Below are 13,842 nucleotides of genomic sequence, written 5' to 3'. Positions count from 1 at the left end.
ACGCATATTATTTCAGTTTCTAATTTTATTCTCCTAGTTTTTAACCACTCACTTTAGACCCCTGTTGAGTATAAGTCCTAACATGTATGTAGAACATTATTTTTTAAGTAATTTTTTAAAACCTATTCATTGTCAATTCAAATTAAGGGAGAGAAACCTGGTTGTTTTCAAAGCACTCACATGTATCCACATCCATAAGTGTGGTCTAAAAACAACAACAACAACAACAACATATATTTTGTCTTTCTCTCTGGTTCCAGGCACAGAGCTCCCCAAATCCTTTGAGCTTCCTAAGTGATAGGAGTGGATTTGTTAATTTGCCCCTTTCAAACACACCTGAGTTTATGCTGAGGGGATGACTCTTGTGGACCCCAAGATGGCTTCAAAATGAGGGCTGTAGCCTGAGGAACCAACCAGGGGACTAGAGGGCTGGAAATCCCCGCCTCCCAGGAAGGGAGAAGGGCTGGAGGTTGAGTTCCATCACCAGTGCCCAGTGATTTAATCAATCATATCTATGTAATGAAACCTCTATAGAAAACTCCTTAACAGGGTTCAGAGAGCTTCTGAGTTGGTGAAGACCTCCAGGTGCTGGAAGGGTGGCCTGCCAGGAGAAGCCATGGGAGCTCGGAGCACCCTTCCCTCCATACTTTGCTCTATGATTCTCTTCCGTTTGGCCATTCTTAAGTTGTGTCTTTTATAATAAGCCACCAATAGTAAATAAAGTGCTTTCCCGGGTTCTGTGAGTCATTCTAGCAAATTACCAAACCTGAGGAGAAGATCACAGGAACCCCTGAATTTGTATTCTAATGGGCAGAAATGTGGGGAAACTGGGCACGCCATTTTCCACTGGTATCTTAAGTGGGGGCAGTCTTGTGGGATTGAGCCCTTAATCTGTGGGGCCTGGGCTAACTCCAGGTAGTTAGTGTCAGAAGTGAATTTAATTGTTGGGTACCCAGTGGTGTCTAAGAATGAGGGAATTGGTTGGTGTGGGAAAAAAATAAAATATATATGTATCTCAATAAGAAAACACTGAACTAAGGCTCCAGGCGCAGCCTTGGGTTCATGCACAGGTAAGAGGAAATTCTCCCTCCCTTGGACCTCAAGGATTAGCAGGTTTTATTAAGACCTAGTTTGACTCTCCAATCCAGAAATTACCTGCTCCCTGAGTATTAATGGCTCCCTGCATCAGTTTACTCACCCGCCAAAGCAGGATGATAATTCCACTCTGGGGGGGCCCCGCTGGAACGATTAATACAATAATGGATGGACCTAAAGTATCGAGAATGGTGCCTGGCACATTGTAGGGAACCTTAAAAATGACAACTGATTTTATTCAAACTTTCAAGCATAGGAGAAAACCGAGGACAGCACCAAGGTTCATACTGAGTACAGAATATTTCAGTCTCTCATGTGATATCATCAGTCTGAGATATTCCAAAGTAATCAGCACCGAATATTTCATTGGTTTGGCAAAATTCTGTTGGGCATGTACCATCTGCCAGGTAGTATTGTATGCACTGGGGATACAGTGAAGAATACTGACAAAGTCCTAGCCGCCTGGTGTTTACATTCCCCTGGGAGAGACACAATAAAACAAGTAAATATGTATGTGAGATGGGGGTAAGTGCTATGGAGGAAAAGTAAAGCAGGGCGACAAAGATCAGCGGTACTTGAGTGTCAGTGATTTTACGTAGGGTGGCCAGGCGAGGCCTCATTGAGAAGGGGGAGGGCTAGCCGTGAAGTTATTGGCGGGAAAGGCATTCCAGGCAGGGGAGACAGCCGTTGTAAGTGTCCTGAGGCAGAGTATTCTTGGCACATGCACAGAACAACAGCTGGAGCGCAGAAATAGGACAAGACATAGGAGATGCAGTCAGAGGGAGAAGGGGACCATTTCCAGGAGGGGGCCTGATACCACGGTAAGGGTTCTGGCTCTTCTGTGAGTGAGATGGGGTGCCACTAAAGGATTTTAGCGGCGCAATGAGGGGATCTAACTTTTTTTTTTTTTTTAAATCATTCTGGTTGCTGTGCTAAGACTAAGGTATGGGTGGAGAGTGGGCAAGGGTGGAAGGAGGGAGACCAGGTAGAAGACCAATGCAATAATCTAGAGGCCAGAATACTAGGTTGGCCCTGGATAGAAATGGTAGAGGTGGCAAGGTGGGGCCAGACTCTGGTTGTGCTTTGAGGGTCACGTTGGTAGGGTCTGCTGTTGGAGATGGGATATGATATAAAGGTAAAAAAAAAGAGTCAAGGAGGATTCCTAGGTTTTTGGCTGAACCTGCCACTTCCTGAGTTGAAGACGCTGAAAGAAGCAGGGGTCTTCTGGAGGGAGGAGGAACAGGGGGAGGCTGACAGGAGGTCACTTTTGCCTAAGTCAAGTTGGGTGGGATACCGGAGAGAGAAATCCAGAGGATGGTGGCCCATGCACATAAGGGCACCAAAAACAGGTGCTGCATTGCTTACAAAGTTAAAGAATTCAATGACTTGTCTTTAAGGCTTAGCAGTTCATCTAACTCTTTGCTATTTAAAGTGTGGCTGCTGGACCAGCAACACAATATTGCCTGGGAGTTTGTGAGAAATGCAGACTCTCTGGCCTTCATCAGACCGAGTCAGAATCTGCATTTTTAGCAAGATCCCCAGGTGATTTAAATAAACGCTAAAGTTTGGGAGCACTCACCTAATTTGAACCATCTGGGAAACTGTTCAAAAATGCAGTCCCCACCCTAGAACAATTAAGGTAGAATCTCTGGGAGCGAGACCCAGGCCCAGATACCTTTACCAAAGCCCCCAAATGGTCCTGGTGTGTAGCCTGGGTTGGAACCACGGATCCAACTCCTCGTTCCTGGCACGTTCCCTCTGTAACTGCTAGGCTTATGCTGCTAGTGCCCTCAGAAGCCCATCTCTGAAGAGATGGTCAGATTTAGGGTAGCATGAAGGTATGTAACTAGAGTAACCCAAGTTCTGCTTTATTGGGGGGCAGTCTCAACATAATTGTTATTAGTGCCCCCTTTCACTCTCAGATGTATCCTGGTTTAGGTGAAAAATTATATTCTCCCAATGTAACACAAAATGGCTCTGTACTTAATATTTCTAGATTATAAAGTCATAATAAGAACACGTAGAGCAAAATGGCCGCCAGCTCTTGGTTGGACAGATGAATTCCCTATATGACTCCTGGTGCTTAGATAATTGGTCCTTAAAGTAGTCTATATACAGACTATCAGAAATACATAAATTCCCTCAACTGTAAGGAGGGTCGGGGAAAACTGGTCTCCTTCCAAAACTTGGGGTGGGAGAGGGTGCGGTTTTACTCTGCAATTAAAGTAGCAAAGCCAACTGTTGATTAGCCACAAGCTCATTATCAGGATGTGATTATCCAGCCCTTAACACAACTTCTTCCTTTTCCTTTTGGATCTTTTATTGTTCAGGAGCTACTCCACCCTCAGGTTCAAAGGGAAAAGGAGAGAAGGTAAATAAAAAGTTAATTGAGCAGTCCTGCTAATAAGCTTGGTGGGAAACAAAGTGAAAAAACAATGGGACTGTTTCTGGTCACCTGTGAACTTAAATCCTTTTGGCTCATCCCTTTTTCCAAAATTATTACCAGCTGGTTTGAGGGCTTGTTGAAGGTCTACTGAGTGCCAGTAAATTTAAAGTAATCTTGTATTTTCAAAACTATGTGATCTTCCAAAAACGGGTCTTGAAGGCTTTCCTTCCTGATTAACCAAGAACACAGAGCAAGGGCAAGGCAAGCACCTTCTCCTCTCTCCAGAGCCCCTCATCTTCTTCCTCCCCTCACCACCCATTCCTAGAGGTAGATGGACAGAATTCTTTAAAAATATTTTTTGATGTAATTAAATTATTTTACATCATTTAAAACAAATACCATAATAACTGTTGTAAAAATGGACCCAAATAAATCTATAGGCAGGAGCAGGGACTTTTCCGCACAGAGACTATACCACAGATTTTCCTAGCTGCATCCCCAGGATGGTTACAAACACTTTTATGAGGCAACCACAGTATTAATATTTAAAACATGTTCTGTTCCCATGTGTTTAAAATGTCTGGACCAAAGTGTCCACTGATTGATAAATGGATAAAGAAGTTGTGGTATACACACACACACACACACACACACACACACACACACACACACACAGAGACACAGAGGAATATTACTCAGCCATAAAAAAGAATGAAATCTTGCCATTTGCAATGACATATATGGAGCTAGAGAGTATCATGCTAAATGAAATAAGTCAGTCAAAGAGAGACAAATACTACATGATTTCATTTATATGTAGAATTTAAGAAGCAAAACAAAGCAGCAAAGGGACAAAAAAAAAGGAAAGAAAGGAGCAAATCAAGAAACAGACTCTTAACTATAAAGAACAAACTGGTGGTTACCAGAGGGCAGGTGGGTGGGGGGATGGGGGAAATAGGTGATGGGGATGAAGGAGGGCACTTGTGATGAGCCCCAGGTGATGCATGGATTTGTTAAATCACTATATTGTATACAGTGTATTGAAACTAATATAACACTGCATGTTAACTGGAACTTAAATAAAAACTTTAAAAAAGATGTATGGACAAGAAACTCTTCATGCAAAGTACAATAGCCAGATGCTGAGAAGCCAGTTGAAGAGAACTCTCTAGTCCTTATGCTATTGACTGGAATGTAGGTGGGTATTGAGTTAAGGCAGGTAAAACACGAATACCGGTTGAATTAGACAAGTTTATCAGTGGATTCTCTACACATTCAAGAGGTACTTTACTGGGTGTCTGGGCGGGGGATGGGTATTTGTTCTGTTTTCTGGGCTGCAAATTGGAACAAGCTAGAAAGGAGGAAGAGGTCTCTGCAGTTGAGGAAGCAACACAGCTGGTCTTTCCCCATCAGGCCACAGATCAGTAATAACCTCCCAGTAGCATGTTGTATCTTTGATAGAGATCAAAGGCTTAACAGTTGACCAAAGGCTTTTCCTTCCAGAGCTCTTCAAAGGCAGAAGCTGGGGTCCTGGGAGGCAATGCTGTAGGGAGGCCCCGAACAGTCAAACTTAAGTGCCTAGGTGAGATTCAGCAGTGTTGAGACAGGTGAGTCTACTGAGAGTCTTCTTCCTCTTCCTTAGGGGTGTAGATGTCTTTTCAAACCTTATTCTAAATTATACCTTGACTTACATGTATTATGCAATAGGGCTTCAGTTGGTGAGTCAATGATATAAGGGATTTTAATAAGGAATTCTAGCTTAATGTAAAATTTTGAGCTGGATCCTGAGCTAAACACAGTGAGGCCCACCTAGCCAGGTTGGGCAAGACCCTCGCTCATAGTTAAAAAGGGAAGGCAGATTATTGATCAGAAGAACATGATCAACAAAAGGATTCCTCAACCATTCAAAATGGCAAACTCTTTGAACCAACAGGATGGAAGATAAACAGTACTGGCCACTGAAACAAGCATTACTTATGTTTTCTGTACCCACAGACTGAAGCAATACTTCACACACAACCTTCTAGCAGCAGGCCTATGGAGGTTTTCAGCTTCAAAGGAAGCTCTGAAAAAAAAAAAGTGGCACCACTTGGCTGTTATGGAACACTTCAGAGAGAGACTCGCTTGTGCACAGGATTGTTTTCACACATGTCTAAAGGCCCAGATGTCACACTCCTGCAGTCAGTGTGGAAGGTAAATACAAATAAGCAAGTATCATTACTACTTATCATAACTACTTACCCTGTGCAAATAGGGAAAAGAATGTTGAGAAAAAATAGCCTCGAGTCAGAGTGAGTCAGAGTTGGTAAAGCCAGGAATATCATTCCTCACCCTGTATGTAGCTCTGGAGTTTTAGGACCTTGCTTTAATCTCCTATCCCAACATGAAAAGTAGAAAGGTTTCATATGGAAAGAGAGGGTAAGCCTCCAATTCTTGCATGATTTGGTACTATCTTGGGTGAAATGTACTCACTGACAAATTATGTTGGCAGGGCGTGGCCCATCCTTGCATGGAAAGCCTGTGATCCTGACCGGAAAGGGCCAAGGACCTTATATTAGCTTCATGTTCTTAGCTCCCAGCCTCCCAGACCTCTACTTCCCCATCTGAGATGATGTGACCCCAAACAGATCTTCTGGTTCCATCATCAGCTATAAGGATCCATGGCACCATATTTATCAAGTTCTTTGAGACTCTCCAAAGAAAGATACCATTTTAAGAAAAACACTAAACCACTAAGAAAGAAAGAAAACCCTTTCTGGGTCTCATTCTAGGGCATAACTTTGGCAAATTATCACTGGAAATTTGGAGTAACTCTAAAATGAGAGGCAGTAAGTTTTTCTTTGCTTCTCTACTTCTCCACAAAGGCAGCTCTGCAGATGGAGCCACTAGTTCATCTCAAGGAATCACCTCATCAAGAACTCTGCTTCAAAACCCAGGATGAAGTAAAGACCAAGGTGGGCAAGGGACAGCCCGCAGTGTAGCTGAAAGTATCCGACATTATGGTGGGTCCTTTCTGCTATTAATTAATGTTGCCTGCAGCTTTAATGAATGTAAGAGTGAGGATGCCTACGGTTAAGCTATTTGTAATTTTTTCTGAGTTCTTAATTAGCCCTATTGTTGACAACATGAAGGGGCTTTGCCAAACACAGGGTGGCCCGGCCTTGGCTGATCTAGCTTAGCCTCCCTTAACTTTAAATGCAGACCAGCCCTCGCCCCTCTTCTTAAGAGAGACTGGGCTCTGCAGCAATCTCAGACAGGGGGGCCTGCGTAGCATCTACACTTGCACCTCAAGGTCACGGTCCAACCCAGAGTTTGCCAAACACCTGGAGATTCATTATTTACATGCGCAGAGTCAAGGCTCTGAGGAGTTGGACCAGCTTGACTCTAACTAAACATTTCTCTATCTATACAAGGTGCTTTTTCTTGAGGTCGCCCCAATTCAACAAACTGTAGAACAATCAAGAAAGGCAATTCACTTGGGAAATGCTGGTCTAAACTCATCATAGAGGCTAGAGCCCAAATTTTCTGTTCCAAACACTGTCATGAGTGAGTGAAATTTTGTCTGCAGTTACCGTAAACTCGTCCTTCAGCTGCATCTATCAATATGGAACTGTGATTCCAGAAAGTAAAATCACCCCCACTAAAGGCCCACAAGGGCTCCCTAAATTTTCCAGGAACGATGAGACACACAGTGCTGAGGGTACCTGGGGCTCCTGGTCATGACCACTGGGGTCCCTCTCGTAGCTCTCAGCATACAGTCTGACGGTGGCCCGCACACCGCTGGAGGAACTGAGCCGGAAGATGAGCCGTGATGCATCTGAGAAAATGATCCTCAGGCCCTGAGACCAAGAACACCCAGAATGGATCAGAATGGATCAGTGAATAAAGGGATACACAGGTAGTAACAATTAATACCCACGTGTGGTTAATGTTGGGGGAGACTTCAGGGCAAAACTATGAACAGATGCTCAAGTTCCTTTGGTCAGGAGATGTGGGAGCCAGAGAGAGGTGGAGGGACAAGGAGGGGATGATACTTAATAAATGTCCCTGGGTCCAAAGTTTGTCCCTTAGAAACCTGCCGGATGCCGTGGGAGTAGGCAATTTCTCTATTACAGTAAAGCAAACTGCCTGTGTTAAGCTTACCCCCACGTGATACTAGGCTCTGCTTTAAGTTCATCTCTCTTGATTCTTTCCTTGTGCCCACATTCCCTTGTAGCAACCAAAGCCTACAATGACATGCTCAGGTCTGGAGCCTCAGCTGGGCTCTGGGCTTCCTGCGTACAACCCCATCCCCTTAGCTCTGTCCTTCCTTCTTACTCTCCCGCCTGGCCGCCAGGGTGGTGGGGGGCAGAGCTGCACAAGTATTAATGGGTTTTTGGCTCAGAAGGCCTCCGTTCTCTGTGCATCTGTTTTCATTAGTGGCAGGGATATTTGAAAAATAGGACCGTAAGATTATATTGTAACGCTTGTTGAAGGAAATTTGTTTTCTTAAGACAACTGATAAAGCCCTTGGTATAAATAAGCATATTGGCAAGGGCCAGAGGAAAGAAGTAGAGGAAACAAAATAATTAGTCTGGTCACTTATTATTTCTGAAAAAGGAGAAGTCCCAGGCAACTTTGACATCAGACATTTTCCCTAAGAAATTTGCCCTTAGAACTCGTCTGGCCTTAAATCATGGTTGTTAAGAATAAGCCATGATTAAAAATATACCTGCCATATAAATCTGACTGCCAATCCCTTACCTCACCCCCATATCTGCTGGGGTGGGGTGGGGGCCACTATATTCCATCTGAATGGTTTTCTGCTTTTTAAGTTTTGTAGGCATATTTTGTTCCAACCCCAAAACAACAGCCTTAGTCTCTTTTGGAGCGATTCAATGTCGGCCACGATTTGTGTAACAAAACTCATCTCTCTCTGATACTAGTTTTGCAAATATGATGATACTAACCAGGATTCATTCGCTGGGCAAATATTTTAGAATAGCCCCTGGGGATCAAGTCCTGGGCTAAGCCCTGAGGATATGAAGAGAAAGACACAGTCCTTGCTCTCCCTAAGCCTGGACTAGTCACTGCAACCATATTACAAGGAGCAGCAACCGTTTTCCTAATAAGAACCTTCTGCTGCTGGAGGAGTGAATACTTAGGACATTCCGAAGGGAGTGTATGCCCCAATTCCCTACTACCCAGTAAGTATCCTAGACCAAATTATGTTCAGACAACGAGGCTCCAAAGGTTTCATAACTGCATCCACGGTCATGTTTTTACAAACTCTTCTAAAGCTGGTTATTTCTTTATAAGTTGCATTCCCCTAGTCACCATATATGGGACATATGAGTAGGTAATTGGTCACTCACGACTATGGGTTATGCAAAAGTTGGTTAAAGCAATATTTAAGGCCGAAGCCCTAAGCCACCTATTCTTGTAGATTCCAAAGCACTTGAGGCCACCCCTTCCAATGACCACCCAAACTCAACCCTTTCCTATAGCTTCCATTACACCATGAATGTGATTAACCAATAATTAATAGCCCCAGATTCGTATGCAGCCAGTGGGAGGCATTCAGGAACTCAGGCCATAACAAACCGTCAACATGTATTATCAACTCACAACTAAGCTTTTTTACAGTGAAATTATGTTATTTTTTTTTCCCCTTGTGGGTCACCATATTTTTGGCTGTACTTCTAGAAAGCTGGTTAGAATCTACATCTGGTAGCCTGGAGTAAATTTTGCGCTTGAAAAGATGATAAAGGCATGCATGAGATACTGCTGATGGTCCAACCTCTCTCTTTTCTAAGGAACCAGCCAGGACATCTTACCAGAGAACCCCTGTTGCTTTGTGAGACCTCCAAGTGAGAAATACCACAGTTCTCCTCCACATGACAGGACAAAAGTTCTAGACCCAGCCCAGTTCTGTGCTGCATTAACCCTAGTTCCCTGTCCATTGAGTGTCACTATGGTGTGCAAAGATGTACTGGCTTGCTTTGGTGTCTGCATGTTCTTTCAATGAACTTAATGAATGTGCACCCTGAACACGAGCCATTTTTGCTCCAGCATGCATCATCACCTACTTTCAATTAAGTTACAAGGCCAGAGTCACCACGGAGCAAGACTTGCCAAGTTTCTAAACGTTCTGTAATTCCAACAAAAGCATACCAATCATACATTTTGCTTTTTTAAATATTCAGATTAACCCAGGGGTTGGCAATATAGTTTGTCAGCCAAATTTGACCTGCCAGCTATTTGTATAAATCAGGTTTCATGGGAACACAGCCAGCCCTGTTGCCTTATGTATTCTCTAGGGCTGCTTTTGTGTTATAACTGCAGAGTTGAATCTATATGACAGACACTATCTGGCCCACAGCAGCTAAAATATTTACTATCTTTTACAGAAAATGTTTGCTATCCCCTGGTATAAACCCTTACATTATCCACAACATGGAATACTTAGTCTTCAGCTCTACCCCAGAAAAATATTTTATCTATGTGCCTTATCAAAATCCCAAGAAAGAAAAATTATGAAGGGTGTCGAATCCATGCACTTCCCCAGGTATTCTAGCCATAGATTTATATGGACGTATATGTGACCTGAATCAACTTACTTCTGACTGACTACTCATGACAAAAATGGGTTTATTAAATCGCATTTTTGTTTCATGTCCTCCCTTTCCTTGCAGGGTCTACAGGGTACTGCCTTATAAAACCCACTTTTGCAGTCACTCTAGGAATATTCTTGGAGACTGTATAAAATTCCACATGAGACATTTCCTTAAGAGCCAAGTGTTAGAAAGCCTCTCCTTCCCTGAGGAACTGGTATTTTTTTGTCTCTCTAACAATAATAACTAACCATAGTTCCCTTTTCAATATGGCTGCCAGAACACTTAATGCCAAATTTGAGGTTCAGCCCAAGCGGATCCTTATGACTTGCATAACTATGAATTTTTCTTCTGTTCTTGACTCTCTACTCTTATTTATGTTTTTCCCCAGTTTTGATTTCTGTTTCTTATTTATATCCTAACAACTTCATTATGCATGTTTTTGCTGTCACAAATCCTCCTAAAGAAACAAGGCCCAGCTAAAGATGAATAAAACAAGTTCCCATCTCAGCCTTAACCCTAAAGTGTTGGAATTGCTGAAATGGGTCTTTGTGTCCTTCATAAGGCTTATAAGCTCTGGTAGGGCAAAGCCTTATGTCCCTTGTTCACCATTTATTCCCACAGCTGGCACACAGTAGGCCCTTTGCAAACACTTCAGTGAATGTCACTGCATGTTTGACACCTGGAGTGAGCACCACAGGAGTGCCTCTTTCCACGTTTAAGGAGGGCTCACAGGACAAATGAAAACACTTAGGTTCTCCATCAGTGAACTGGGGTAAACATATTTACCTTGAAGGGTAGTCGTGAGTGATGCTGTATCTACTCATCCTCCATTTTTAAGGCAAGCGTCCGTTTCGGCTAAAAACAATGGAGCTGAACCATGATAGGTTCCTGTCCCCACTTGTGTGATGTTAGACAAATCATAAGCCCACGGGTTGCAAAATTTGCTGCACACTGGAATCGGCTGGGTTCTTTCAAAAATATTGCTATCTGGCTCTTACCCCAGACAGTGTAATTTAATTTGAATAGGTTATGACTTGGGCACCGGGATTGCCAAAGCTCTCCAGGTGATCCTACAGTGTAGCCAGATGAGGACAGCCCAGTAGTAGCCACTTTTGTCTGGGTCACCTGCCTCACGGATCAAGTGCCTGACTATAGTACACGTCAGTCTTAAGGAAGATCCCTTTAAGATCTCAGGTTTCACCCGTATACTCCCATTGGATTGGAATCTCAGGAGGACCGCAACATGGTGAGGAAGTGCTAATAAAACACCTTGCGGCTGTGTCCTGAAAGCCTCCTCCTAATGCCTTGCCAACAGCAGAACCATTACAAGAATCTCCTTTGAGCCAGCTGACACTAAGAACTTTTAGCACAATCTCTTCGGGGATTCCTAAAGCAACAGTGAAGGAATCCATGCCACCTCTGTAGTTATAGCAACAACAGAGGCCAGAACGTCCAGGATAACATAACAGCCACAAGCTCAAAGAAGGGGAAGAGATGCTGTCTTCCATGCTAAGATCATGTTAATTATGGAGCGGGGTATCAAAGGGGCACTGTCAGTGCCAGCCTAGCATTTTCTTCCCATTGAGCGCCTGCAGTTGTATGCCTCAGCGACAAGAGGCGGGTTTTGCCCACCCTAGCCTTGTCCCAGCACTGTTAAAGGGCCATGCTTTCTTGCAGGTTTCTCCACCCCCAAATCCTCCGATGTGCTTCCATGTATCACTAGAGCTTTTGCTTTTCTCCCCACATTTGCCCCTCTCTGATTTGCTGCCCGTGGAGAGTCAGTTTGGAAATGATAAAAGGGTGGAATTCTGTCTCAGCTTATCAGCTGGTGGTCTTGAGCAAGTCACTTTAAGCTCTGTAAGCCTTAGTTTCCTAAAAAGGGATGAAAAACAATACAGCCTGGCTCCCTGGGTTGTTGTGAGCATCAGATCAGAGAATATATGTGAAGAGTGCTTTGAAAATTATAAATCAGTCTATAAATACCATTCTTATGTTAAGCTTTTAATGAAAATGGTACTATGCTCTTAGTCATCCAGCCTTCCAGATTTTGCAGAAGATTGCCAAATAAAGCTTGAATGGTGATGGTTTATGGCACATTTATTTTTAAATTAGGCAGAATTAAGATTAATTTTATTTTAAGGACTATGCCATGTTCTCTGAAATCACTACTAAACTCATGGATCTGTTACCATTTATCTTCTCCATCCCTCCCACTGAACTGGCTTCTTGGACCATAAAATGTCCGTTCTAAGTTGATCTATTTAGACATTAGGGTCCTGAAGGAAGGACCTCAGAGTCATCCAGGCTACTTCCTCCCTTCACTGGAAAGAAAGGGGAAGTTAAAAACTGGTCAAGAGAGGAGCCAGAACTTTAGGTCTTCTGACCCCAGGCTTATACTTTTAGGTTGAACCATATGACACTGCTGAGAGTCACACATTGCTTCTCGTGACATATTTGAACAATATCTCATATGTTTTCTATGGTCCCCCAAACAAGCACAGAGCCTTACGTAGAGCAGGTATCTGATAAATGTTGGATAAATAAGTGTTGGGTTTGTTTTTTTTTTTTTTTTAAACGCTTGTGTTTTTAAATCAATGCAGGGAAATCTGCAAGTTGCTAAATACACACAGAGCTGCCAGATGTTTGTTTGGAGACCATAGGACATGTTGCAGCCAGGCGGGGAAGGAGGAACTGTACATTACCAACAGTTATTTGGCAGCATCCGACCCAGTCAAATACGGACGTAGGATGAGTTCCAGGGGAACACAGCACATGGCCCTGAAAGCTAGTACAATGTCACATATACAGTCAGTTGGCCACACCAGGCACGTGAACCTGGAGACAAGACAGGCATGGAAGAGAGAGACTCTTAAACTTAACTCACATGTTATCTCCCTTGGGAGATCCCAAAGATTTATCTGGAAAGTTTCAAGGTGAAAATACTGCTGTGTAACATCTGAACCATATTTTGTAGAAGAAAGCATGCAGCCTCTAAAGCAGAAGATTTGGACTGGACAGAGCACTCTCTCCATGAAAAAAATGAACTAGAATTACCCATTTTTCTTTGTTGAAGTCATAGAGTTAGCTGCAAGCATGAGTTCAAAAGGGGTTGAGCAGGGCAGCAGCTAGTCCATACTGTGCCCTCATAGAGATGACAAACAGGAAAACAAATTAGAGAAAAGTATCTTTCCTCTGGGCTGGCCTGGACTTCAGCTGCTCCTCCCCCATGAGGCCAGGAGCCTTTGTGCAGTGCACTGACTGCACAGCCATTCCCAAGTGCCCTCCTTGCGGGGAGCAAATTCTCATCTAGTCTTGTTCACCACCAACCCAGCTCTCTTGGAGACCAATAATTGCAAATAATTATTTGGGGGAAATCAAGGCCCAATGACTTCCTAAGTGCTCTTTTAAAACACCCGCCCAGCAAAAACCACATTAGGTGATGTGAGTACTGCGTGGAGAGAGAAGACTTAAAAATTATCCAGATTCCAACTATCAAATTTGGAACAATGGAGCTAGGTCGCACAGGTTCCATTTCCCTTTGTCTTTGGCCAAAATGGCTGCTGATCCCTGTTCACTCAACACCAGGCCCAGTTCTGGGATATTTTGGAATCAGACATACTTCACCCAGACAAAAGGGGTAGCTTCCTCCCTCAGTTCCTGTGATAGTCCATGGATTTTTCCTTTAATATTTACGTTTCCTGGTGACGGTCACCTCCTGACTACGCACAGAATTAGTAGTTTGGTAGGAAGTAACTATGATGTCAT

The 13,842-nt window shown here is 43.4% G+C and overlaps 1 protein-coding gene across 1 annotated transcript in view; it reads right to left on the bottom strand.

The window, feature by feature from the left end:
* Nucleotides 1-13,842, bottom strand: part of PGM5 (phosphoglucomutase 5) — a 208,350-nt gene that overhangs the window by 30,760 nt on the left and 163,748 nt on the right. Inside the window, exon 10 of the mRNA XM_028117393.2 lies at nucleotides 7,186-7,320. Within this exon, the coding sequence (XP_027973194.2) occupies nucleotides 7,186-7,320 (135 nt within the window). The remainder of the gene's footprint in view (nucleotides 1-7,185; nucleotides 7,321-13,842) is intronic.

This window comes from Eumetopias jubatus, unplaced genomic scaffold (assembly GCF_037043125.1).
Source record: "Eumetopias jubatus isolate StellerSeaLion01/CBP00866 unplaced genomic scaffold, mEumJub1_p1.0 scaffold_15, whole genome shotgun sequence".
Classification (NCBI taxonomy): domain Eukaryota; kingdom Metazoa; phylum Chordata; class Mammalia; order Carnivora; family Otariidae; genus Eumetopias; species Eumetopias jubatus.
This window is presented reverse-complemented; position numbering and strand designations above follow the sequence as displayed.